Source organism: Podarcis cretensis (assembly GCF_951804945.1).
Source record: "Podarcis cretensis genome assembly, chromosome: 13".
Lineage (NCBI taxonomy): Eukaryota > Metazoa > Chordata > Lepidosauria > Squamata > Lacertidae > Podarcis > Podarcis cretensis.
In genome coordinates, this window is record NC_137182.1 from 37,153,899 (window position 1) to 37,181,347 (window position 27,449).

Below are 27,449 nucleotides of genomic sequence, written 5' to 3' on the forward strand. Positions count from 1 at the left end.
TGGGTTTTCTGAGGGAAAGGCAAATCCACTCTTGCCAGTGCCAAGAAAGCATGGGCTAAGCACAAAACTGTTTGTGTTTTCTAGGCAAGCAACAAGAAGAAGTCTGGATGAGCCCTAAAATACAATATAAATCAGTGTCTCTGGTTGTGATGAGGTTGGAAACAGAGATGTGATGAAAGGGTGGTTTGGAATCCCCAACTGATGTAGTCAAACCCCTCTAGAAGCAGGTCGTCCTGAAAAGAGCCCCATCTTCTCCCAAGAATAAGTCAGGCGGCCGGACTGATCTCTGGGTAAGCTTTATTTCCAATCTATTACCCAATTTGATAGAGAAGGGAAAATAGGTGGGGTTGCAGCTTCAGCCCATAGTTTCAAAATGGCTGCCCTTCCCTTGTTCTGAATTCATGAAGCTGGCAGAAGTTGCTGTTTCTTCAAGTGCTTTGTTGTTTCTTCAATAACGGAGCTTTGGTCCACATCTGGTGAGATGGTATGTTTCTTGCATAGATGGATATTAATTAGTTACTTTGAGGGGGGGAGGCGGGGGGGGGGGAGTTAGGACATAACAAGCCTTAACCAAAGTAGCAAGGTTCAAAGGTTAAGCAACACAGGTCAGAAATCAGGTCGGGCAGGGGGAGTTTCAAAGTGAATAAAAAATCAGAATCAAAACAAGAAAGACGGAGATGAAGTCAAAGGTTTGGGGGCTACAGGAAATGGTGAAGATACTTTGGCAGGAAATGGCTTGTCGGGATTTGAATGGGGAGCAGCAAAAGGGGAAATCACATGCCAGCTTGACGGCAACAGGTCATGTGGAGGTCCAGCCTGACAAAAGACGGGAAAGTCGGAGGTAGAAGGTGGGCAATACTGAAAGCAAAACAGTTTGTGTCCAGTTTTACGAGGCAGCAGTAAGCAATCCAGGGCAAAAGCCACAGAGGTTGGATGTCAGAGAAGTCGGTGGGATGGGTCTCTACTCGCAAGCAATTTTCCCGTCGAAGCTAGACAGACAGATGGCAAAGGCCTGAACTGCACAGAGAGGGAACCGGTAATCCATGGTGAAAACATCGGGTGCCACACGACCAAACTGCAGCATAATGTAGTTAGCTGTACGGCAGAGATGGGAAGAGAGCACCAATGAGACAGGAAACTCTGTACGTAATCTCTGCTGCTAAACATGCAGACAAAACGCCTTTGAAGACATCCACCCTGGTCCACCACCTCGCCGGCCTGCCCACCTGTTATGTACTGAGTTGAATAGGATCCAAAATGCAGCAGTCTGATTGGTCCTAGAACAATAAGATTCAGAATGCAGCAGTCTGATTGGTCCTAGAACAATAAGATTCAGAATGCAGCAGTCTGATTGGTCCTAGAACAATAGGACCCAGAATGCAGCAGTCTGATTGGTCCACAGGAGACACCCAATCCAGCTCCAGGTAGAAGTGAATCCACAACCTGATTGGCCTACAGGAGAATCCCGGAATTAGCCAATCACGTGGGGCCCATTGTGTAAATAATGTATGTAAAGCAGACATTCTGGGGGAACTTCCATTCCTCCTCACCACTATGACCTGAATAAAAGTAAGGGTAAAGGTACCCCTGCCCGTACGGGCCAGTCGTGTCCGACTCTGGGGTTGCGCGCCCATCTCGCTTAAGAGGCTGGGGGCCAGCGCCGTCCGAAGACACTTCCGGGTCACGTGGCCAACGTGACAAGCTGCATCTGGCGAGCCAGCGCAGCACACGGAAACACCGTTTACCTTCCCGCTAGTAAGCGGTCCCTATTTATCTACTTGCACCCGGGGGTGCTTTCGAACTGCTAGGTTGGCAGGCGCTGGGACCAAGCAACGGGAGCGCACCCCGCAGCGGGGATTCAAATAAATGAGCTGAATAAAGAGCATGAAATGCACTCTCGACTCCCAAGTATATTTCACTACCCATCTCCCCATTCTTCAAAACAACATGCTCAGGGTCTTCTCCTCCAAAGATACATACCCCACCACCACCTCCGTTTACTACATACAGCCAAACCTCTGCTCAAACTTTCCTTCAGCCTGTGATAAACAGAAGGAGGGGTGTATATCTTTGAGAGGTCCTGTTCTTTTGAAAGATGGCTGCTGGGTGGCGCAAGTAGCTTTCTTACACCTATGGAGCTTGGTGAATAGAGTTAACTTGGTTACACAGAGATCCTCATGTGGCATGTCTGCACAAGCCAATGTTTGTACAACCTACTCCCGTAAATATGTAATTCGTGCACTCAGGTCTGCTGCGACCTTTATGTCCAAAGGTTTCTTGTGCATCGCTGAGATGCAGCAATATCCGGGCTGGGACTGTTGGGCCAGAGCGGTCTTCCTTAATTTGGCGCCCTCTGTTTGTTCTGGACTACAACTCCCATCATCCCTGATCATTGGTTCCACTGCCTGGGGCTGATGGGAGTGGTTCGTCCAACAACATCTGGAAGGTACCGGGATGAGGAGGCCATACCAGAGAATCCCTTGCCCACAAAGGAAGTGGTCCTTCTAAGCCTGTTTGATTGGAAGGAAGTCCCAGTGAACCGGCTTTGCTTATGAGCGGCTGTGGCTTAAGTTACTGGACTGCAGCACATTCGCCTCAAATCGCCTTGTCTCAACTCCGCCCACTACTCACGGTCGTCTTCTGAAATGATCTGGAAGTTCTTGACAGAGGCCTGTGTGACGCGCCCTCGGAAGTTGAGCACATAGGACTGGGTCTCCTCGTTCCAAGCCGGCATCTTGTTCTGGAGTTTGATCAGGTTCTGCATGTTCCGGTTCTGGTACCGAGTCAGGAGGGTCTCATGTTCCTACCGACAACACAGACATGCGGGGATGTTTTATGCTGGCGGTTTCAAGCCCTAGAAGGGCACTAGAAGGAGCGGGGCTGCCTGCCAGCCTCCATTCCGCAGTGAACCACTCACATTCTTAGGCCTGATGCAGATCCTTTCGTTGTCCGCGTCCACACCAGGGATTATCACTGTCATTTTCCGTGGGCCTCTGAATCCCAGCACATTGGTTTCCTATAAAGGAGGCGAGGAAAGGAGCAAAAAGCAACATAAACTCTCCTATTGCCCCACATTGGACAGAAGATTTCTGCATTGCAGGGGGTTGGACAAATGACCCCTGGGGTCCCTTCCAATTACAGTGGTACCTCGGGTTACAGATGCTTCAGGTTACAGACTCTGCTAACCCAGAAATAGTACCTCAGGTTAAGAACTTTGCTTCAGGATGAGAACAGAAATCGTGTGGCAGCAGCGGGAGGCCTCATTAGCTAAAGTGGTACCTCAGGTTAAGAACAGTTTCAGGTTAAGAACGGACCTCCGGACCGAATTAAGTACTTAACCCGAGGTACTACTGTATATGATTCTATTCACTCTGCCATCGGGTTGTTACTGTCACTTTATTATTCATTTATGTAGCATGTTGTGAATTCTGCAAATGCATATCTAAGAAGCCACCTCGTACCAAGTCAGACCACTGACCTATCCACTCAGTATTGTTTACTGACTGGCAGCAACCCTCCAGGGTTTCAGGCAGGGGTCTCCCCCAGCCCTACTTGAGGGTGGGTGGGTGCTAGTAATTGAACCTGGGGCCTTCTGCATGCAAAGCAGCTGCCCCAGCACCAACTCTTCCCCTGTGTGCAATGCAGTGGATAGATTCTAAAGCTATCACCTGAAACAGAAGCCAACATTCTCATTTTGTAGTAATAATAATAATTATTATTATTATTATTTATACCCTGCTCATCTGGCTGGGTTTCCCCAGCTACTCTGGGTGGCTCCCAACAGAATTAAAAGCACAATAAAACTTCAAACATTAAAAACTTTCCTAAACAGGGCTGCCTACAGGTGTCTTCAAAAAGTCAGGTAGTTGTTTATTTCCCTGTCATCTGATGGGTGTTCCACAGGGCAGGCACCACTACTGGAAAGGTCCTCTGCCTGGTTCCCTGTAACCTCACTTTTCACAGTGAGGGAACCACAAGAAGGTTCTCGGAGCTGGACCTCAGTGCCCGGGCAGAATGATGGGGGTGGAGATGCTCCTTCAGGTATACCGGGCCGAGGACTCAACCATCGTTGTCCCACGGGGAGAAAAAGCTGCTTCACACCAGAGAAAAACACCACAAGTGGCCAGAAGGTGATAAATAAAGCAGGGATGGAGGAGCTCTGGGCCTCCGAATGTTGTTGGACCCAAACTCCCATCAGCCTCAGACTAATCGCCAGGGATCGATGGGAGTTGTAGCCCAACATCTTTGGAGGACTACAGGCTCATCTCATCTCTGTAGTAAAGGCAGGCAGCACCATAGCAACAGAGGTTTCTGCTTATACAGGCCATTCCCCCATCTAGCTCAGTGTTGCCTATTTTGGCAGCTGGTGGCTCTTTGAGATCTTGCGTCTTTCCTGCTGCCCAGGCTCCTCCCCTCATTCCAACAGGGCCCACTCTCCATTCAAGCTTACGTAGCAAATGGCAACCAGCTCTTGCCGCAGCTGGGCTGTTTCTGGAACAAAAGGTTTCTTATCTGGGTTCATCCCATTGTCAAACACGGTAAATTTGGTTCCCAGTACGTTGGACCTAGAAGCAGGTTTTTTTTGGGGGGGGGAGGAGAAAAATGCTTATTTTAGAAATGTTATACCTTATCCTCAACTCCCCCACTTCCCAATTAATAAATAACAATACAAAACCCAATATCAAAGGAAAATATAAATGAAGAACAAGAGCACTGCTAAAAACAAAATGCAGCGGCCGAGAATGAAACTTAAGTGTTTTGTGTCTCCCAGCTAAGGATCATTTGTGCATATGTTAAAAAATTAGGACAAATGCTCAATAAACAAGATGATTGAAAGGACAATGGCTTAATAGTCATTTTCTGCTCCTTATGGGAATTGTTTTTGAACACCTCCTCCAGAAAAACTGGGCAACTCAAAAGATCACTATCATCACTTTGAACTTTAAATTGCTCTAAGAAAAGAGGCTGCCTCGCTTGCTCTGTGGTTTTCTTTGGCGATAACTTATAGGAGGCATTGTAGATTCTTGCCTATGAATGCTCTCAGCCCAATAAATGGGTAGGTTACTAGAGACGCGGGTGGCGCTGTGGGTTAAACCACAGAGCCTAGGACTTGCTGATCAGAAGGTCGGTGGTTCGAATCCCTGCAACGGGGTGAGCTCCCATTGTTCGGTCCCTGCTTCTGCCAACCTAGCAGTTCGAAAGCACGTCGAAGTGCAAGTAGATAAATAGGTACCACTCTGGCGGGAAGGTAAACGGCATTTCTGTGCGCTGCTCTGGTTCACCAGAAGTGGCTTAGTCATGATGGCCACATGACCTGGAAGTTGTACGCCAGCTCCCTCGGCCAATAAAGTGAGATGAGCTCCTCAACCCCAGAGTCGGTCACAACTGGACCTAATGGTCAGGGGTCCCTTTACCTTACCTACTAAGGTGCTGCAGGGCTGGATGTTTGGGGTGACGTGACCACAGCAGCGTAACGCTGAAAGGCCCTAGCACTCCAGGGTCTCGGTCTTTCACATCACCTGAGCTTCCTGAGATGGCAGGGATTCAACCTGGGGCCACTTGCATGCAAACCAGGCACCCTCCCAACTGTGCCACAGCCCTGCCAACGCAAGATGGGGTTGAAACAGACATACCTGACTTTCCCAATGTAGTTATCTCCATCCCTTGACAGATCAATGGGGTCCAGTGAAATGAGGTAGTTGGAAGTCTTGCTTTTCTTCCTCTTCCGCCCAGACATAATGAATCGCTGAGGGAGAATACACAACAACAGTCAGTGAGACAGGTCCCTGGCAAGCCTCCCTCCCAAAATGGCCAGCATCCCCTTTCTGATCCACACAGGTATCTTTACATTTCCCTTTCTCTGGATGTTGTTGGACTACAACTCCCTGACCGCCGGCTGCGCTGACTGGGACTGATGCGAGATGGAATCCAAAGATATCTACAGGCCCAAGGCTCTCCGTCCCAGTTCTAAGCCACTTCCATCCAGAATAATTGCAGAGACTTTATCGCAGGTGTGGGGAACTTGTGCCCCCCCCCAATGTTGTGGGACTACAACTCCCAGCAAGCATGGCCATGGGAGCTGTAGTTTGGCCAGATCTGGAGGCCCATGGGTCCCTCATGACCTGCTTTTAACATCTCCAGTGAAGTTCCAAATGTATTGGAAAACAACCCTGGGATATAATTGCTAAGCAGTGTCAAATCACAGGAAGCGGTACAAATTGCACCTCCCTCTAGAGTAATTACCTATAGGTTCTTGTACAATATTATTGATAAGATCACTAGTCTGGATATCCCCATTGGCAGCTTCCTCCTCTGAAGCTTGTTGCAACCTACTAAGAACATGGATCCATCTAGCCTTTCATTACTGTCTACTACACTATCTGACAGCAGTTTTCCAGAATTTCTGGCAGGGGATTCTCCTCGCCATGCCTAGAGATTGTACCTGGGAACCTCTTCCATGGAACATCTTTTGAAGGTGAGAGAGAATACATACACCAGTGCGAGGGCTGGCATATGTGAGGCACTTGCCTTTTTGCCTCCAACGACATCGCTGAGAGGTTAGTAAGGCCAGGGCCCCAGTGGTTGCCATGGCAGTGGGGAGGGCCCTCATGAGGCTGGAAGCCATCCACTGAGAGAGAGATGAGCTCCCAGGATTGCCGCCTTAACTGAATTGCCAGACATTTCTTTCCTATTAGACCCCACTGTTCACCATTTCTGACCTTTTCTTTCTCACTATATATCCCCACCAAGTAAGGCTAAAACATGGGTAGGCAAACTAAGGCCCGGGGCCCGGATCTGGCCCAATCGCCTTCTAAATTTGGCCCACAGATAGTATGGGAATCAGCGTGTTTTTACATGAGTAGAATGTGTACTTTTATTTAAAGTGCGTCTCTGGGTTATTTGTGGGGCATAGGAATTCGTTCATTCCCGCCCCCCCAAAGAAATATAGTCTGGCCCCCCACAAGGTCTGAGGGACAGTGGACCGGCCCCCTGCTGAAAAAGCTTGCTGACCCCTGGGCTAAAACTTCATTCATCTGATGGACTCTAGTCCATGGGTCGGCAAACTAAAGCCCGGGGGCTGGATCTGACCCAATTGCCTTCTGGATCCGGCCCGCGTATGGTCTGGGAATCGCCGCGTGGATCGGCATGGGGATTCTGATTGTTCGGGCTGCACCATTCCCCCCCTCTCCCTCACACACACTGCAGCCTCCTCCCTCCCTCCTCCTGGCTTCTCCCCGCCCTGCCTAGAGAAGAAGAAGAGTTTGGATTTGATATCCCGCCTTTCACTCCCTTTAAGGAGTCTCAAAGCGGCTAACATTCTCCTTTCCCTTCCTCCCCCACAACAAACACTCTGTGAGGTGAGTGGGGCTGAGAGACTTCAGAGAAGTGTGACTAGCCCAAGGTCACCCAGCAGCTGCATGTGGAGGAGCGGGGAATCGAACCCGGTTCACCAGATTACAAGTCCACCGCTCTTAACCACTACACCACCCTGGCTGGGTGGGGGCTGGGCTTTGTTGAGCCGCAGTTGGCTGACCGCCATTTTAAGCAGCCCCTCTCCAGAGCCAGCCCTTTCGTGCCGCTCATCATCCCTCCACTGCCGCCAGCCCTTGCCGCTCGCAAGACACAGGTAAACAGCCACCGGGGCTCGTCTGGTGCTGTGGAGAAGGGAGGGGAGAGTCGTGGGGGGGATCCCCCCAAAAATATAGTCTGGCCTCCCACAAGGTCTAAGGGACAGTGGACCGGCCCCCTGCGGAAAACGTTTGCTGACCCCTGAAAGCAGGGTTGTTGTTGCTGTTGTTGTTCTAAAGGCACAGAATTCCTTCTCGCTTGCAGATACCTTCTTTCCGTTTTCCATCTCCAGATGCAGGTAGTAGAAGGGGAAGATGCCCTTGTCCATCCCCTTCCGGTCCCGTGTGATGCGACACTGGATTGTACTGCCTTGAGGAGCGGGTTTCAGTACAAATTCTTCTAGGTCATCCAAATTGAGGGACAAAGGGGTGCTACATTCTTCACTGGGAGACTGAGAGGGGAGAAAATAAGGATAGGCTGCTTCTTAAGGTTAGTTAGAGACTGCTTTTGGGGAAAACCTCACAAAGCAGTTAACATGGAAATGGGAAACAATAAGCATCAATTGAAACAACATTAAAACAACCAAGACAAGTGACAAGGGGGAACAAATCCTTTTGGATAACTCGACCTTCTCCTCCCTTTGGGGCAAGATGGTCCTTAAGTAGACCATCTGAAGGAGGGAAATGCCCTCAGGTGGAATACTGGGAATTAGACGGCAGCTTTTCAGACAATTCAGTCTTCTCTCTTTCCTTCCCAAGGCAACATTGTCCTCAGATGGGAGGTGTTTTGGAAGGAATGAGGTAGGGTAGCTCAGTCAAAAGCAACTGTTCTCTCCTTTAACTGCTTGCTTGGCTCCTTGCTCTTATATGTGGCCCACAAGTGCTTCAAACACATGGAATCCTGTGGATTATAGTTCTGTGAGAGGCTAAAGCAGGGATGGGGGACCTGTGGCACTTGATATGTTATTGAACTACAACTCCCAGCTTCCCTGGTCATTGGCAATACTTGGTGGGGCAATTGGGAGTTGGAGTCCAACAACTTTTAGAGAGCCAAAAAGCTGACAAATTTTATCGAACACCTCAGGCCATGTGATTATTAATTCCCTCAAAGCTAATGTCGGATCAACTTGAATATCGGGATTTCCCAAGCCTAATTAAACACAACTTAAGCAATTATCGCAGAGAACAGGCTCTCCGTTCCTGTATGGTTTATGACCTTGTAAAAGGAATACTCTGTGCCACGGCCGTCTTGCCCATGAGGTAATGTGAGGTGACCGCCTCAGGCTTCTGGATCCACTGGAGCAGCAGATCCCAGTGTAAATCTTTACTCCTCTCCTTGTTCCTGATGTAGATATTCACTCACCCCTTCTTCCCTGGTGGGGAGGGGGACACCATTTTGCCTCAGGTGCCAAAAGGTCTTGGGCTGGTCCTGCTCTGTGCTAAAATCTTAAAATAGCAGATTTTGACTCCCTGGTTTTTAAAAGGTAGTGTGTTTAGGGTGTGTGTGTAAAGCTAGAGAAGAAAATCAGGCACTTGTTATGTAGGCCTATGCCCGGCCAATCTTCTCCTGGCCTAAAGAACCTCTAAGAGAGAATTCTCAGCAAACCCACAAAAAGAACCAGAGTTTCCAAGTTACCTCAGCAGAAACAGAGTGCTCTTGTGCTCATGTCCCGTTTGCAGACTCCCCACAGGCCTCTGGTCTGCCACTGTGAGAACAGGATGCTGGACTAGATGGGCCACTGGCCTGATCCAGCAAGCATGGCTTATGCTCTTAAACTATGACAGTTGAACCAACCATTTGTAGACCCTGTTTTAAGTTTGTGGCACCGCCCTTCAAGGGAGCAGCACAGCAACAGATGGGTTCCATCTGAACCCATTTTTTAAGTCCTTCACCCACCATTCTTTCCACATATTTGGGAGTGCCTTTTTCCACCTTTTGATAAAAGTATGTTGAAAGGGATAAGCTTCTCCATTTCACTGTGGCCAGTTTCCATTACTGTTCTCTAGCCACGGATAAGGGGGAAGAGAGAGACAGCGTTGTCCATTTCCACAAATGGAAATGGACCACCCCAAATTTGTCTGTCAAAACTGACAATCATTTCCCCCAACCTTGTCCGTTTCTGTGGAGTCCAGGGCAGCGGGACAATGAACAAAATGGAGCTGGGGTGAGGTGAAGGTGTACCTATGGAATAGCAACCGAGTAGAGTTGCAGGACATCAGGGGCAACAGCTAGGATAGGGGGGGTGGGAGGGGGGACATTCTCTCACATTAGCACAACTGCATACTGTACACACCATACATTTAAAGCATGCGCAATTTCCCCTAAAGAATCATGGGAATTGTAGTTTGAGAAGGGTGCTGGGGATTGTAAGTATGTGAGTGTGTGTAAACTACACTTCCAAGGATTTTTTTTTTGGGGGGGGAAGCCATGCACTTTAAATATATGGTATGCGCCCAGCCACATATATCCCGAGTGATCATTCAGATGCTTGAAAAGGAGATGCTCAATTTCAGCCATAGCCTCTTACAGTGGCCGAGTCAATTTCCTCACGGAAGTACATAAGGATGTCTTGATCCTTGTCCTTGAAGTCTTCATCTTCGTCATCCTTCTCTTCATCGTCTTCGTCTTCCTCACTCTGGCTTCTCCTTCCATTGGTGAGAGACCCTGAGCAGAGCAAGGAGGATTGGGAAGGATGGGGTGGAATCCAGTCACTAATCTCTCTCTGTCTCTCCCTTCTACCGCTTTAGATCAGGGGCATAGCCTACACATTGCATGCCTAATTTAACAGCCATTAATGCTAGAAAGTTGTTGTTTTTTAAAAAAACTAGCTACCTAAGGTCCTCATGACACTTAATTCTGTGCTAAACATCACTGGATGTTTGCAGAGAGCTGCAGAAACACACACAACTCTTGGCTATATCTTGGCTATATCTCAGAACTCTTTGCCAAGATCAGTTAAAGAGAAGTTCGGCAGATGATCCCCTTCCAGCTGGAAGGCCACTCACCTCTGTGTGCAAGCATCCTGTCCCGGGGCTTTTTCATGGGTGAGGGTGGGACTGTTAACTCCTGGGATGACTCCCCCTCACTGTCAGAATTGCTGAGCAGTGTGTCAACATGGCAGGCTTCACCAGTGGTATCCTTGGACCCTGTAGATTCTAGGTCCATGTCTTCTCTCTGCGGTTCATTCTCGAAATGGTCTAAGATGTGAAATCAATTCTGTTACTGCCCTCTTCTGGCTCGTTCTCGTCTCCACGCCACCTTCTACCTCCTGTCCCAGGGCTGCTTCAGACCTTGTATCAGGCGTGTGGGGAGTCTCAGGCCCGCTAGATGTGGCTGAACTACAGCTCCCATCATTCCTACCCATTGGCCCCTTTTGCCGGGGCTGATGGGAGTTGTAGTTCAACAACGTCTGGAAGGCCAAAAGTTCCCCACACTTGCCTTATATTTTAGAGACCAGAAGTACATAACACACAAACCATGTCATTCACCGATGTGTCCCTGTATACCCCACAGCGTTTCCAGGAAAAAATACAAGTGAGCAACAGCCTAACAAGGATTGATGTCAGGTAACAGTTGATGGGAAAGACTGTTCCTGAGACCCTTAACTGCTGCAAGTCAGAATGGACAATACTGGGTGCGGTGGTCCATTCGCTTGGCTCATATAGGATAGCTTTGTGTGTCTGTATATTCACTTCAGCATATATTTTTTCAACATCAGATGTAATTTCTGCACCCAGGGAATACACACACCGGTCTATATTCCTGTCTGCATGCAGTTCAGGAATAATGGCTCATATTTGACATGAGGAATAATGTAAGAAGATAGGCCTTGTTGTCTTCCTATTTCTTCCTTGTTTGCTCCCTCCCTCCATGAACCCATTGGACACTCTTTGCACTCTGTTTTATTAAACACAGATCCACTGTGCATCCCCCACTTGCTCGCTCATTCCCATTCCTGATCTTGTGCTAAAGCAGAGGGTGACCAGTGCTGGACTAGGACCTGGAAATCAAAGTTTGAATCCCTACTCAGCCATGAAGCTCTCTGGGTGACCTTGGGACAGCCACTGCCTCTCAGCCTAACCTACCCAAAGGGTTGTTGTAGGGATTAAATGAGGAAGGGAGCCATTATGTACTCAGTGGTCTGTGTTTGCTTGAGCTTGAGTCTGGACTAAGGATTCTGAGCTACTGTGTTCTGATTCAATACATGCTGTCCAATCACAGAACATTTCAAGATTTGGGCTTCTGCCATTGGCCCTTGAACTCTTGAGTTGTCATTCGCAGCTTCGAAGTTTAGACAGCCAATCACGTTGGGAGTGGGAGTGGCTCAGGCTTTCAGAAATGTATATAAGAAGTTGCTTTGCCCCCGTTTCCCAGTCATGTAGTTCAATAAAGGTCCTTGCTGTTATCACTGTGTCTTGCCTCATGGGAACCCACCTAAACTTCAGGAGAGAACTGTGTATGTCACAGTTGTATGAAAGGTGGGGGAAATGTAATTTATTAACCAACATGGTCATTTGTATACTACATAATTGTCAAGGTGGCTTCTAAGCTTGAGCCTGGAAACTGTTTAGCAACCAATGAAGTCGATGCATTTAAAATGGAAGTTTCTGAGCTGCCTTTTTTGCAGCAGCTTTTATACAGAAAGCGTTGCAGCAGTGGCATATTATCTTACTACTTGCATATGCACAGCTTTAAATGCAAATTCTTCTGCCCTGTTCAGAGTATACATGCTTCCCTGGCACAGTTATTTAGAAACGGGGCACATGTTCAAAGCACAAGCTCATACTCCCTTGCCTCAAGAGGGGGCTTTCCATGCCTCCCTGTACTCTTATGCAGAATTCTGGAGTCTCACCTTCCATATCCATGATGATGGATGGAGCTTTCTGTATTGGGGATGAGGCTTCCTTTTCCAACAGGGGTGCCTGGAACTCGCAGCCAGGAGCCTTGCCTTCCATGTCCACAATGTTAGATGGAACAGCCTCTCTGAGTGATAAGACTTCCTTCTTTGATCTGGAAGCCTGGTTATGTCGCTGGGCATTGGGGCGCCCTGCAGCTGGTAAGAAAGAGATGACCATGACCTCAGGGGTTATGAATGAAATGTGCCTTAAATAGCAAGCCAGTAAAAGGCCAGTTCTGCAACTTGGGGTAAAGGTAAAGGGACCCCTGACTATTAGGTCCAGTCGTGACCGACTCTGGGGTTGCGGCGCTCATCTCGCTTTATTGGCCGAGGGAGCCGGCGTACAGCTTCCGGGTCATGTGGCCAGCATGACTAAGCCGCTACTGGCGAACCAGAGCAGCGCACGGAAACGCTGTTTACCTTCCCGCTGGAGCGGTACCTATTTATCTACTTGCACTTTGACGTGCTTTCGAACTGCTAGGTTGGCAGGAGCAGGGACCGAACAATGGGAGCTCACCCCGTTGCAGGGATTCGAACTGCCAACCTTCTGATTGGCAAGTCCTAGGCTCTGTGGTTTAACCCACAGTGTAGGGGGATTGTAAATAAGAAAAACTGCATTATTTATGCTGTTAGTTTCCAACCATGGGAAGGGAGAAGGAAAGACAGTATAGGAAGCCCTGAATTCCCACTGGAATTTGATCAGTGGAAGTCTGGCTAAGTCTCTCTCTCTGGTTCCTGTGATATCACCAGATTGTGCTCTCACATTTTTCAGCTTATATCTGCACCAGAACTAGAAACTTGCCATTTTAAAATGAGGCCCAAAGTGTGAGATTATTGATTGGATCTCCCGATTTCTTTTTGTAAAACCTGCTGCAGGAAGACCTATGAGGAGGCTGGACTGAGGCCCTGTTCTTAGGGGAGTGGGGGTAGGTAATTTACGGTAATTACTCTTTTATTATTTATTAAAGTTGTATGCCACCCTTCACCTGCAGATCTCAGGACAGTTCACAACATAACCCTTTTTGTAGCACCATTTCGCCAATTTTATTTGCCACTTCCCTCGAAGCTGCTATTTCTCGTATTATACTCGTCTTCCCCAACTCCCGTTCATAGATAAAAGCAACTTTGGTGGTGACTGTTTCAGAAGATGGCACTGGGGAAAGGGTTAAATCCCTTCTTTTATTGATTTTGCTACAATAGAAAATAAAAGATGGCAACAAACTAACAATGAAAGCCTTCTCCAAACCCCGTTACCAGAGTGACTAATTAAGCAGCAATTCCTCACAAGCTCTGCTGCACAGGAAGAAATAAAATGGGCAGAAGCTTGAAGGGGGAAGTTTTTAACTAAAGGCACATTAGTTCTGAAGCCTCGGTTGAATTTTGCCTACCTACACTGGGCAGCTAAGCCCTATAATTTTTTTTCTTTTTCCCACAGATCAGGTCTGGAGGGAAACACAGGAAGAATACTGGAACGCAACAATCTGGTGAGTGGCAACAACATGATTATCCATTATAAAGCCCCCTAAAATTCACTAAACGCTGTATATCTGGAATGAACAGGAGTAAAAACTTTGCTACCCCTTATTCCCACAGCAACTCCTTGTAGAAACCACACCACCAGCTATCTCCTCCTCATAAATTTAACTTTTAGACCTTCTCTCCCTGCACTGGGGAAGCGACTAGTAGCGGGAATCCCCTCAAATCAACTAGGAACATTAGCAGGGGTATTTCCCGCATTGGGGTACCTGTGCGCCCCGCAGACTGCCTAATATAGCTGACTCTGCCTTTTGGGAACCCCTCTCTGCATAGGAGAACTTCGTCCTTGGACATGTGCAAAGCAGTACGAGTCTTGTTGACTCAGCTCTATTGCCTGGCAACCGAGGATCAGAGGCAGTTGCTTAGCAACCACTAATGGTATCACAGTGGTGAATGTTCAGCAACCTGGTTCTTCTCTCTCTCTTCCCCCCGCCCCCCCTCACCTTCTCTCTGTTTGGCCTGCCAGCCGTTCTTGGGAGCTGATTCGTTCCTGTTGATAGGCTGGGTTTCTTCCAAAATGGCCACTTCCAGCTCCTCCTCCAGCTGGGCCTCATCAAAGAAATCTGTGGAGAGGGCAGGGCACAAAGACCACATAGAGGTTCAATCAAGCACTGTATAAATTTTGTTGAATAAAATAAAAAATAAATAAAGGTGAAAGGGTGCTGAAGACCTCAGGGAATAGAGGAAACTGGTGGGGATTATAATAATTCTATGGTCTCAAATATAGAATAAATGTTCATAAATGTACAAGGCAAACAAATATATAAGCATATAAACCGCATGTCTGAAATAGTACAGGAAGCCATTTTGACTCTCCCAAATTGACCTCAAATATTTTTCTTGAGAGGAGGAAGGAAATGGGAAAAGCTTTCCAATTGACTTTGGACTGTAGGGGCTTACACCACCCTGTAAATACAGTCTAGCAAGTATGCGTTAAGCTGAGCAAACTATCTATATGCCTAAGAGATTAGGGAACTAAAGTATTTACCATCTCAAAGTGATGGCCAGGCTACCCAGAAAATGCTATCAAGTAAGGCATTATCAGGTATCCTGGCAGACAGGAGAGAAGCAGCGCTCTCAGAATTCTGCTGGGGACCACCTCTTTCTGTGTTGTATGTATGATTTTTGAGGGGTGGTCTTGGGTTACAGGGTGGGCAATTTCAAAAGTCTTTATAGGGGCTTGCGCACCATTGTTCGAGGGTCTCCTCCCTCCTGCGTGTGGTGAGTGGGGACCCTGTTGCAATAGCTGGTTTCCTTTAATAAAGATCAGGCTTATTAGCCGCTTTGCTTTCAATATGCTCTGGCTGGCCTCTGCTTTCTCTCTCACCGATAGAGATTTCCTGGGGGACTCTTAAGGGCTCCCCATAAGGAAAAGAGAGAGATTTTCTTATAATAGGGATAATCCCCAGTTATTCCTGGAAAGAGAAGTGCAAGATTTCAGAGCCTATGAGGTGGGGAACTTTTTCTTCCCAAGGGCCACATTGCCTTCTGGGCAATTACTCTGAGGGCCACATGTGCTGGGCAGGGTCATAGGGCAAAAGGGGGAGGAGCAATGAAGGTAAATTTTACCATTGCACGGTAGGCTAGTCCCCACCCTTGCCTCTATCCTTCATCCAGACAAGCAAGAGTCATTATTAGCAACGCAAAAACACTGAAACCAGGCTACTCAGGAGTGTGGCCTGAGGAGAGAAAGTGTGACCTGGGAAGGGTTATGAGGAAGTCTCAAGGGGAGAGATGGCTGTTGTGCCCATTGCCCTGACTGTGGGCTTCCTAAGGGCATCTGGCTGGCTACTGAGAGAACAGAAAGCTGGACTAGTTGGGCCCCTGGCCTGATCCAGCAAAGCTCTTATATGATCGTATGTTCTTTTGTTACCTGGAAAGGGTTCCTGGCATTCCCCTTGGCCGTTGTGCGTCCGGTTCATCTGCACAGAGCTACCCCACATATGAGCGCCAAGGTGGGCCTCTGGGACCGATTCCACGAGGAAAGGGTTGCTTGTACCTTTGGAAAGACAGGCGGATTATCGTTCAATGGGCATCAAATCTCATCCAAGAAAAGCTCCGAAAACTCCACGCCATCCATTTTATCTACCATTTAGCTGAGCAGGGCAAATTTTGGTCCAGTACCGAAGTGGGTTGGTTGTGGACCTCAAGGATCCGAGTTTGAATCCAGCCACAGGGTGATCTTGGTCTAGTCACGGTCTCTCAGCATAACCTACCTCACTCACAAGGTGGTTATGATGATATACCGGGGGGGGGGGGAGGGGGCGAGAGAACCATTTACACCCCCTCAAGCTCTTTGGAGAAAAGGGGGGTGCCTTTAATATAATTATCAAAGCTCATCCCTGACTGCTTTGCCCCCTTCTGTAGCCTTCAAAGGTGCAAATTTAAATGCATGCAGGTTAAATGTGTGCACATTTGAAGTTACTAATCACTTTGCAGCTCTGTTTATTTAAAAAATAATTATTACAATAAAAAAGCCTCCTCGTAGATTGGAATTTCATCCTACGCGATGGGATATGTCAACGTTCCCGAAGCCCCACCCAACAAAAGGATTTAAATGCCGAGAGCAGGCTGCTAGGCCACATGATCTTCTCAGGCTGGGCAGTGCTGCTGATACTCACTATTGCACAGGCTATGCTCACTGCAAGACTCCATGAGTGGGATGCGTTCCTCTGGCTTGCGCCTCCCACGGCGCCCCTTCACCTTGGCCTCCGTGTTGGCCTGGACCATGAGCGGCTCCTGGCGCTTGCGCCGTTGCTTCTTTTCGATGATACGGCGCTGGAAGGGTGTACAGAGAGATGGTCAGAAACGGAAGCAGGGTTAAATAGAAGAAGAAGAGTTTGGACTTGATACCCCGCCTTTCACTCCCCTTAAGGAGTCTCAAAGCGGCTAACAATCTCCTTTCCCTTCCTCCCCCACAACAAACACTCTGTGAGGTGAGTGAGGCTGAGAGACATCAGAGAAGTGCGACTAGCCCAAGGTCACCCAGCAGTTGCATGTGGAGGAGCAGGGAAGCGAACCCAGTTCACCAGATTACAAGTCCACCGCTCTTAACCACTACACCACACTGGTGTAGAGGAGGGTGCTGTGTATATTCAACACTTTTTTGGTGGCTGTGGTTTGCAGTACAGTCACCTCTTTCTTTGCGGTTTTATGGCAACACCCACAGCACTTTTACAAATACCAATGTCCTATTTTTTTACCATTAAAAGCACTGGATTGAAGATTAGATGACCTTTTGTGTCTCTTCCAATTCTACAGTTCTATGATTCTAAGACTCACCTCAATTGCAATGATTCCCCTCTATTTGCCTCCCCCATTAAGAGATCCCACAGACGAGTTCTGCCAAAAACCCACATCTAAACCCTTGTGCTAGAATACACTGCAGCAGCTGAATTATGGGGTGTGTTGCCCTTGCCATACTCAAGAACCTTTTAAACAAAGCATTGCCACTTACAGATAACACACGCCAAGCGACTGCATCCCTGCAGCTCGAGAGCTGTCTACCCCACCCCACCAAGAAGGTCCCCAGCAATGTTCAAGCTCCTCCCCACTCCCGAGAGTTTGGCCTGCTCCTAAGGCAAGGTACCTGGATTTCCAGTTTCTGCTTCCGGATGAACGCTGCTTCGTCGTTGCCATTGCTAGAAGAGAAAGGGGTACCAGCATCAGGAGGTGAATTGGAGAGGGAGTGGAGGCGGCGGTACAAATTCCGGTACATTCTGAGATGTGGCATCACTCTGCCAGCTCCGGGGCAGCCCCACCTGCTAGAGGGGTCAGTCCCCAGGATTGCTGCTCCCTGGGGGTTCTGAGTGCCATGGCGCTGAAAGGATTTTGTGACCTCACAAAAGCCTCAAAGGCCCAGCCACGGTGGAGGCGGTAAAGTGGACAATATCCATGTCCACACGCTCATCATAACTTATAAGTTATAAAGCCCTCTGTGCTCTCGAACTCCTGCATCACTCACAAAAAAATGGCAGTGTTGTGGCACCTTAAAGACTACGGTCACATCCACACGGCACATTGAAAGCACATGGCTTCCTCCAGAGGATCCTGGAAATTGCTGCTTACCCCTCAGAGAGAGCTACAATTCCCAGCATCCTTAGCAAAGGTACGGTTCCCATGATTCTTTGGGGGAAGCCACACGCTTTGAATGTATGGTATGGATGATGTGACCTGCCACAGTTGCCATGGCATATAAGCTATCGTGGACTACGGTTTTATTTCAGCAGATGGAGTCCGCTAATTCTGAGGTGCTGCTCAGATGTTGTGGATTGCACAACTCCCATAAGCCACAGCCAGCATAGCGAACTGACGGGGATGATGGAATCTGCAGCCCACAACACCTGGCCACATCTGGCTTAGGTGCCATAATAAATATGTTCAACTTCAGGTGGCTCAAAGACACTCTGTAATTTTTGGTGTAGCAGAATAACATGGATACCCTCTGTATTGTTCACACTGATGGAAAGAGGAGTTACAAGTGAGGGAGAAACAAGATGGGCTCCACTATTTTTAAACTAGGCCCATTCCCTAAAGTAGGGATGGGGATTCTGTGGCCTTCCAGATGTTGTCAGATTCCAACTCCCATCAGCCCCATTGAGAAGGCTAGCAGTTAGGGACGATGGAGCTGTAACAAGACAGCATCTAGGACTGAATGGAGCCGAGTTCTAATCAAAATAAGGCTTAATAAAGATGCTTAGGATTTCCAAAGTGCTTTGAAACATTCAAGGCACTTTACACGCACAACTGTACGGCAGGCTGGTATTATTTAGAGGTGCTGCCTGAATAAATAATGGATTCGTTCCCTGATGAGACCTGCACAGATTTTCCTATGACTAAACCGATAGTTTTGAAGGGAGAAAATATGCTGGGTTTTTCTTTATATGTAGATATATGATGGCACTGGGGCCAAGAGGCATCCCTTCTGTGTTATAATTAAAGGGGAATGACATTTTTCAGCTGAAGTTTGTGTAAGTGCTTTTATTTAAAAATAGCGAACATTGCCGAAACGTGTTGCCCGATTAATCGGTGTCGTTTCAGTCAAAAAGGGCCTTAATGTATCAACCCAGCCAATGAACGGTTGCAGCCCTGATGTTCATTTAGCTCTGCTTTATACCATTTTGAAATGGGCGTTTTTGTCAATAAGTGCATAGCTGGGGAACATACAAAGCTGTCCAACTGCTGGCCCACCTGGCTCCATGTTGTCTACACTGGCTGTGGCTCTCCAGGGTTTCAGACCTGGGTCTTTCCCAGTCCTAACTTTCTGCATGGAAAAGAGGTGCTGCGCCACTACCTTTCCACTGATACAGCTGTAAATGTTTCCGCGTACAACCAGCCTCTGCCTCTTAACCACTATGCTGTTATCTCAGTTGCAATACTCAGCTAAGCAGCTAGCAAGCTAGGCAGACAGGCAGACTAAGAAGACCAGTTCTTACTAAATTCCCTTCCTCCCCTTCCTTACCTCCCAGGGGTGGGTGAAGCATTTTTACTTGTGGATTCCGTGAGGCTGCAAGAAAACGGTGCAGGTGGGTCAGACCACCAAAAAGAAAAATGCTTTCTGAATGCTCAGGCCCTAAATACGTCCTGACACTAGCAAGCAGAAAAGTCATATTTGCTGTAAAATGTCCAGTGCTCCTACAGGCAAACCACACAGGGACAGGGACAGTCCCAACGGCAGGCTGGGAGATTAGCGCAATCTGCAAGAACGGTGCAGCACAGGCAAGGGATTGCCGAGACAGTTGCACAACACCTCTTTTTATTTAATTACGCTCACATACTGCTCCTCCTGCCAAGCTCTCTGGGCTGTTTGCATCTACTATATATTTTGAGAAGTTGTTTTTTTGCTATGCCTTTGGGACGCATAACGGCAGAAGGAAGCAGGATGGTTTTCACTTAGCACCCAAAGGACTACAGCATTGGCACCCTCAAGCAAGTATCTCTGGGAAAGAGCATCCCATACAGTGGTGTCTCGCAAGACAAAATTAATTCGTTCTGCGAGTCTCTTCGTCTTGCGGTTTTTTCGTCTTGCGAAGCACCCCTATTAGCGGCTTAGCGCTATTAGCGGCTTAGCGCTATTAGCGGCTTAGCGGCTATTAGCGACTAAGCGGCTATTAGCGGCTTAGCGGCTTAGGAAAAGGGGGGGGAAAGGAAAAAAATCGCAAGAACTCGCAAGACGTTTTCGTCTTGCGAAGCAAGCCCATAGGGAAATTCGTCTTGCGAAGCACCTCAAAAGACGGAAAACTGTTTCGTCTAGCGAGTTTTTCGTCTTGCGAGGCATTTGTCTTGCGGGCCACCACTGTAAGTGGTATATTCATCATGTTTTATATGGAGAGGCCAGGGACTGAACCAGGGACCTTCTCCAGCCCAAGCATATGGTCTGTCACCAAACTGCAGCTACTGGAAGCCTTGAAGAGCCAGTCTGAAAGGAGCAGAGGGATCCGGCTCAAACTCCCATCATCCCTGATCATTGTCCATGCTGCCTGGGGCTGATGGGAGTTAAGAGTCAACAATATCTGAAGGACATCAGGTTGAGGTAGGCTGTAGGAGCATCACTGCAGCTCTACATGGGGCTACCTTTGAAGGTGACCCAGAAACTACAACTAATCCAGAATGTGGCAGCTAGACTTGTTCCTCGGCCCAGTATACCTGAAGGAGTGTCTCCACCCCCATTGTCCAGCCTGGACACTGAGGTCCAGCTCCGAGGGCCTCCTGGCAGTTCCCTCACTGTGAGAAGTGAAGCTACAGGGAAGCAGGCAGAGGGCCTTCTCGGTGGTGGCGCCCGCCCTGCAGAACACCCTCCCACCAGATGTCAAGGAAATAAACAACTATCTGACTTTTAGAAGACATCTGAAGGCAGCCCTGTTTAGGGAAGTTTTTGAATGTTTGATGTTTTATTGTGTTTTTAATATTCTGTTGGGAGCCGCCCAGAATGGCTGGGGAAATGCAGCCAGATGGGTGAGGTATAAATATATTATTATTATTATTCCATTTCTTTTACATAACATTTAAGTTTCAGTGCAAAAGTGGGAAACCTGTGGCCCTCCAGATGTTGCTAAGCTATAATACAAAGTCCTGCACCTTCACAAACAAATCTTTTAGGTGCCAAAAGGCTCTTGGTTGCTTTGTGCAACAGACAAACACAACTGCCTGCCCTGAAATGTATTCCTAGGGAACATTTTTGGGGGCGTGAGGGGCGGTGAGCCAGAGCAGCTAAACTGACTTTTAGAATTGATTAAGTCTGTGGCACAGACATCTCTTCTGACAGCAGCCTCACAAGTGGGTTCTTAAACGAAAATGACCTCCGGAGGCTAAGAGCATGGATTAAAAGCGTGAAGGTGAACGGGCGAGGCTTCCAAGCAAGGCATCTGTTCTCTTTCTAAGGTGGACAAGATAGAATTAGCCTCAGGAGGGATTAGCAAGAATAACAGCCAACAGTACACACCCACCCACCCAGAAGAGCCCCGTTCGCTTACATTTTATGCCTTGCTGGAGATGGTTGGACCGCAGCAGGATCGAACTGCATCTGCCAAGCAGAAAAAACCAGGGGATAGATAGAGGTGCACAATATTACTTTTGATTTTTAAAACCAATTTCCCCCCCTGCTGTCATCTACGACACAGCCGTCTTTGCCCTGAGTCTTTTGGACTCTCAGTTCACTGCCAATCTTGGCTTCTCTTTGCTAGTGTCACAAATCACTAGTTCTCGCTCCTTGATCCAGAGTTCCCAGGTGTGACTCCTGGCACCTTCCAACACTCCCTTAAAAAAACCGGTGTCAGATATTTATCTTTCGGTAGAGAATGAGAAGACAGCTTGCCGCGATTCGATCAATGCAATCAAATGACACCCTTCACCCGGAATCCTGCTCAAGGACGAGCCCAAGCTCCCTTCTTAACTCACCGCTTTCACCCCAAACCGCTCAAATCCCCCTGAGGTTGGATCCTGTCTTCTCCCTCCTAGCTCTGGTCTTTGGACTGCAGCTGGCGAAGGCAGGTGCGGAAGGGCGGGGGGGGGGGCATGCAGTGGAGCAGCTCCTCTTCCCCCGCCAAACCAGCATCAGATTCTCCTAATCAGCTTTGTGACTTTGTCTGCCTTAAGTCTGCAGGACCTGTGTCTGCCTCGAAAGGTGCCTCTTCTGCCTAGTGGCCTTGGGAGTCAGGTGTGTGAGCAGCCGGTGGCTGGGCTGCTGAACCCTGAGCAAGTCTTTCCTGCACAGTGCGTGTCTGTTGAGAGCGAGCAAGAGGAAAAGCTTGCATTTGAATGAGCAGCTGCAGAACTATGGCTACATCCACGCACACATATACGAATAGGGCAGTGGTTCCCAATCGTCTCCCCTCTCCCTGCCCACTTGAAGGCTGCTGTGGGTCTTCGCAGACCACTTCATAGTTTTTCTGCCAGTTGTAGCAACTGTAATGCGCTGCGGTAGGAAGGGTTGCAAACTCAGGAGCATTTCAGACCCTGATATCTCACGGTCCAAACCTGAGACCCTGGGGCAGCCCCTGGTGATGTTCTGGTGATATCAGTGATATCACAGGGCAGGCCCTGGAGATGGAGGTTAATTGGGAGGCAGTAGCAGAGGAAGGCGGAACCCCCCAGTGTCTATGCTGCAATTTGCACCCAGCTCCTGCTGAGCTGAAGCTTGCAAGATGCATGAACAGTAAAGGCACCCTTTGCCACCTGGAGATTCAGACTGGCAAGCCTAGTGGTAGATGCTGCATGATTTTTAACGGTGCTTTTTATTGCTGCTTTTATTTCCTATCGATTGCACTTTATTATACAGTGGTACCTCGCGTTACAGACGCTTCAGGTTACAGACTCCACTAACCCAGAAATAGTACCTCTGGTTAAGAACTTTGCTTCAGGATGAGAAGAGAAATCAGGCAGCGGCGGCGTGGCGGCAGCAGGAGGCGCCATTAGCTAAAGTGGTACCTCAGGTTAAGAACAGTTTCAGGTTAAGAACGGACCTTCGGAACGAATTAAGTTCTTAACCAGAGGTACCACTGTACTACAATTTGAATTCCCCAGAATTCTTCCTGGCCCCGTTGCTCCTCTCCTTGCTGGGCAGAGCAAGGAGAAACAGCACCAAGCTTTAGTTGCCTCATGCTCTCCCTAGCGGAAGTTGGTCCATTAGGGCAAATGTTGGCACTGCCCCACCAGCCTCAAGTCTGCCCTGAGCCAGCTCACATCTGCTGACTTTCTTACCGACAACCAATCCAGGGACATGGTACTGCCTCTCCACTTCCTCTTCCTTACTCTCAGTGTTGCCCCCTGTACAATTTAGCAGGGAGCAGGATGGGGGCAAGACTAGAATTGGTCGGCTCCCCTGCTTGCCACTGGCTCTAGCGCCACCTACTGTTGACCTCCAAGGTATTCCACCCTCCCCGTCCAAAGAGCACAGTCACAACTGACTCTTCCCCCTGGTGGTTGTAGAGACTGAGCCCAGAGGTAGGGGGCAAGCAGATGGGCAGCAGGGGCAGAAGTGAGGAGGAGGTGGTGGACCCACCACTCAGCAAGGGGGTCCACTGGGCATCTTGTCTGACAGCCTGAAGCTGCAGACACCAACTGTTCTCCAAACTGAACTAAAAAATCTCCCATTAGCTTCACCATCCTCCTCTCTGTTAGCTTACCTCCTCTGGCGAGATCAGTCTTAGTGACATGTTGATATCATTGTTCCAATTGAGCATGGCTCCAGCGTCCTTTATATCCTTCCAGGAAATCCACAAAACCTACGGCTTGTATGTTTTGAGTCCGCTTTGCATAAAGGAGCCCTTTCAGGCTTTGCTAAGACACCACAAGTTCTAAGACAGCATTACAGCTGGGAAAGAACAAATTCCAGTTCAGGAACTGAGGTCAGTAGATCAACCAGAGTTGAAAAACTTAGAACTTGCGCTTAATATATTTTTTCCCCCGTCCTCCAGCTCTCAGCAGCTGCTTTACACACTAGTTCCTTCAGTGCTCAAGGTCACCATACAAGCTACCGTTTGCTGATTGGACAATGGGTAATCTTGGCGATGCCACAAAGGATTAAAAAGATGTTCCATTCTGGAATAAAGAATTCCAGAATGCAGAGACAGAGGCACTCACCATTCTACTGGATGCCAACATAGACGTGACTTGGCTGGTTCCAGAGCGGCTTAGTAGATGTGCCAACAAAGGCTCTTCCCATGAGTAGAGGGGAGTGGATTCCAGTCTTATCCGCACCCTAACTTTCCTCCAAAAGGAGCCCAGAGCAGCAAACACATGCAAAATAAAACAATTTTAACATCTAAAAATAATTCTAATGCAGATACAGACTGAGAAAGGTCTCTGTTACCGTTGGAAGCCAAGTTGTTGGCTTGTTGGGAGAAGAAAGTCTTCAGTAGGCACTGCAAAGACAACTGAGGCAGCACCTGTCTTATATTTAAAAAGGGAATTCCAAAGAGAAGGTGTCACCACATGAAAGGCCTAGTTTCTATATTGTGCAGAATGGACTATCTGCAGCAGACCTTCACCTGCACAGCACAGTGATTGATTAGGTATATAAGGGGAAAGACAAACTCTCAGGCGTCCTGGTCCCAAACTACATATATCTTTATAGCAGGTTGAATTTATCCAGGTGGCTCATTGGCAGCCTGTGCAATTCTTTTAGCGGTATGCGTCGTGACATGGCGGCAATATCCTGCTCCGGTGAATGGTAGAGCCACTGCATTTTGCACTAGTTGCCCAACAGTAAAGGCTTATTTGCTCCACCCACAGCTACAGATGCAACTTGTTGTTGTTGTTTAGTCGTTTAGTCGTGTCCGACTCTTCGTGACCCCATGGACCAGAGAACGCCAGGCACTCCTGTCCTCCACTGCCCCCCGCAGCTTGGTCAGACTCATGCTGGTAACCTCGAAAACACTATCCAACCATCTCGTCCTCTGTCGCCCCCTTCTCCTTGTGCCCTCCATCTTTCCCAACATCAGGGTCTTTTCCAGGGAGTCTTCTCTTCTCATGAGGTGGCCAAAGTACTGGAGCCTCAGCTTCACAATCTGTCCTTCCAGTGAGCACTCAGGGCTGATTTCCTTCAGAATGGAGAGGTTTGATCTTCTTGCAGTCCATGGGACTCTCAAGAGTCTCCTCTAGCACCATAATTCAAAAGCATCAATTCTTCGGCGATCAGCCTTCTTTATGGTCCAGCTCTCACTTCCATACATCACTACTGGGAAAACCATAGCTTTAACTATACGGACCTTTGTTGGCAAGGTGATGTCTCTACTTCTCAAGATGCTGTCTAGGCCTGTCATTGCCCTTCTCCCAAGAAGCAGGCGTCTTTTAATTTCGTGGCTGCTGTCACCATCTGCAGTGATCATGGAGCCCAAGAAAGTAAAATCTCTCACTGCCTCCATTTCTTCCCCTTCTATTTGCCAGGAGGTGATGGGACCCGTAGCCATGATCTTCGTTTTTTTGATGTTGAGCTTCAGACCATATTTTGCACTCTCCTCTTTCACCCTCAATAAAAGGTTCTTTAATTCCTCCTCACTTTCTGCCATCAAGGTTGTGTCATCTGCATATCTGAGGTTGTTGATATTTCTTCCGGCAATCTTAATTCCGGCTAGGGATTCATCCAGCCCAGCCTTTCGCATGATGAATTCTGCATATAAGTTAAATAAGCAGGGAGACAAAATGCAGCCTTGTCGTACTCCTTTCCCAATTTTGAACCAGTCAGTTGTTCCATATCCAGTTCTAACTGTAGCTTCTTGTCCCACATAGAGATTTCTCAGGAGACAGATGAGGTGATCAGGCACTCCCATTTCTTTAAGAACTTGCCATAGTTTGCCATGGTCGACACAGTCAAAGGCTTTTGCATAGTCAATGAAGCAGAAGTAAATGTCTTTCTGGAACTCTCTAGCTTTCTCCATAATCCAGCGCATGTTTGCAATTTGGTCTCTGGTTCCTCTGCCTCTTCTAAATCCAGCTTGCACTTCTGGGAGTTCTCGGTCCACATACTGCTTGAGCCTTCCTTGTAGAATTTTAAGCATAACCTTGCTAGCGTGAGAAATTAGTGCAATTGTGCGATAGTTGGAGCATTCTTTGGCACTGCCCTTCTTTGGGATTGGGATGTAGACTGATCTTCTCCAATCTTCTGGCCACTGCTGAGTTTTCCAAACTTGCTGGCATATTGAGTGTACAGATGCAACTTACATTTCATAAATACACGTACTGGCTGGCACACTTCCTATTTCTTGCAGTACAGTGGTACCTCGGGTTACATACGCTTCAGGTGACATACGCTTCAGGTGACATACGCTTCAGGTTACGGATTCTGCTAACTCAGAAATAGTACCTCGGGTTAAGAACTTTGCTTCAGAATGAGAACAGAAATCGTGCGGCGGTGGCGCAGCAGCAGGAGGCCCCATTAGCTAAAGTGGTGCTTCAGGTTAAGAACAGTTTCAGGTTAAGAACGGACCTCCGGAACGAATTAAGTACGTAACCAGAGGTACCACTGCAATTGAGAAATGCGTACTTACCATGCAGATAAAACTATCATTTTTGTACAACACATTTCTGACATTTCTATCGCCTATGCATTTTGGAAAGTTGACTGTTTGATATGCATTTGCACACCTCTTAAAATCTTGTAATTTTGCATGATGGTTCCTGAGATCTTTGTTTGGACTCCACTGGACACCATTTGAATCAATTTCAAAACTGCACTGATTTTCTGGTTTCTTAGAATTCCCAAACAATGCTGGGTATGCGGCTGTTTGTGAAGACTTCTTTCGTTTTGCTGCAAGAGACAAACATAATCAGCTTTCTGGAAATACTACCAACATAGTTATAGTTATTTTGAAATTATTATTTACTGGAATGAATTCTAGCCACTGTTATCACTGGGTGGCATTCGGGCAAGTTTTACTCAGAATACTGTAGACCCACTGAAATGAATAAGACTGAGATACCTCAGTTAATTAACCACCCCACAATCTTTGTTTTGCTCAGTAAAGATCTCCTCCTGTTTATTGTGTCTCCATGCTGAGGCATCTGCCCCTGTTGAATTTCTGCCTGACACTGGAAGCAGCAAAGCCTAGTGCCTCCGTCAGCAGATTTTTAAAAGCAAGCAGCCTTACGAAGCAAATTTCAGAGGGGTAACCAGCATATTAAGGAATACATTTTACTGTAGCAGAAGCTTTCCCGGATCAGCGCTCGCGAAGCGCCTTATACCTCTAGCTTGTGATTTCCAATGCACTCTGCCCATGCTCAGAAATACATTCGCCAGTTAGCAGATCACACGCGGCCGCTGCTAAATTCTCGCTCTCCAAATAAATCCGGGCTCTAATTGCGCCTTAAATTAACTTCTATCGCCTTCCTCTCTGCGCCCTCTAGCGTCCGTTTACCAGAAAACACGGATAAAGGGAGGAAAAGGGGGGATGCAGCTATTTGGGAAGGAGGAGGACGGGGGCGTGGCCGTCTATGCAAAAGAGTTTGGAAG

General features: G+C 48.0%; 1 protein-coding gene across 6 annotated transcripts; it reads right to left on the reverse strand.

Annotated features, from left to right (window-relative positions):
- Window positions 1-280: 280 nt before the first annotated feature.
- On the reverse strand, window positions 281-27,447 carry TULP2 (TUB like protein 2). Of its 6 annotated transcripts, none has more exons than XM_079950515.1 (18): window positions 27,355-27,447; window positions 26,585-26,747; window positions 24,083-24,204; window positions 21,475-21,524; window positions 19,464-19,508; window positions 17,592-17,643; window positions 16,624-16,780; window positions 15,876-16,001; window positions 14,446-14,565; window positions 12,422-12,616; window positions 10,575-10,766; window positions 10,097-10,233; window positions 7,838-8,020; window positions 5,634-5,746; window positions 4,451-4,565; window positions 2,918-3,016; window positions 2,632-2,803; window positions 281-1,095 (listed from the first exon to the last, which is right to left on the reverse strand). In XM_079950515.1, exons 2-18 carry the CDS (start codon window positions 26,649-26,651, stop codon window positions 962-964), a joined length of 2,079 nt encoding a protein of 692 aa, XP_079806641.1. In that variant the 5' UTR covers window positions 26,652-26,747; window positions 27,355-27,447; the 3' UTR covers window positions 281-961. The 6 variants fall into 6 exon arrangements, with proteins under 6 accessions (XP_079806641.1, XP_079806639.1, XP_079806640.1 ...); XM_079950513.1 differs by lacking the exon at window positions 27,355-27,447 and adding an exon at window positions 27,182-27,230 and having other exon boundaries at window positions 24,083-24,209; XM_079950514.1 differs by lacking the exons at window positions 19,464-19,508; window positions 27,355-27,447 and adding an exon at window positions 27,182-27,230 and having other exon boundaries at window positions 24,083-24,209.
- Between the last annotated feature and the right edge of the window lie 2 nt (window positions 27,448-27,449).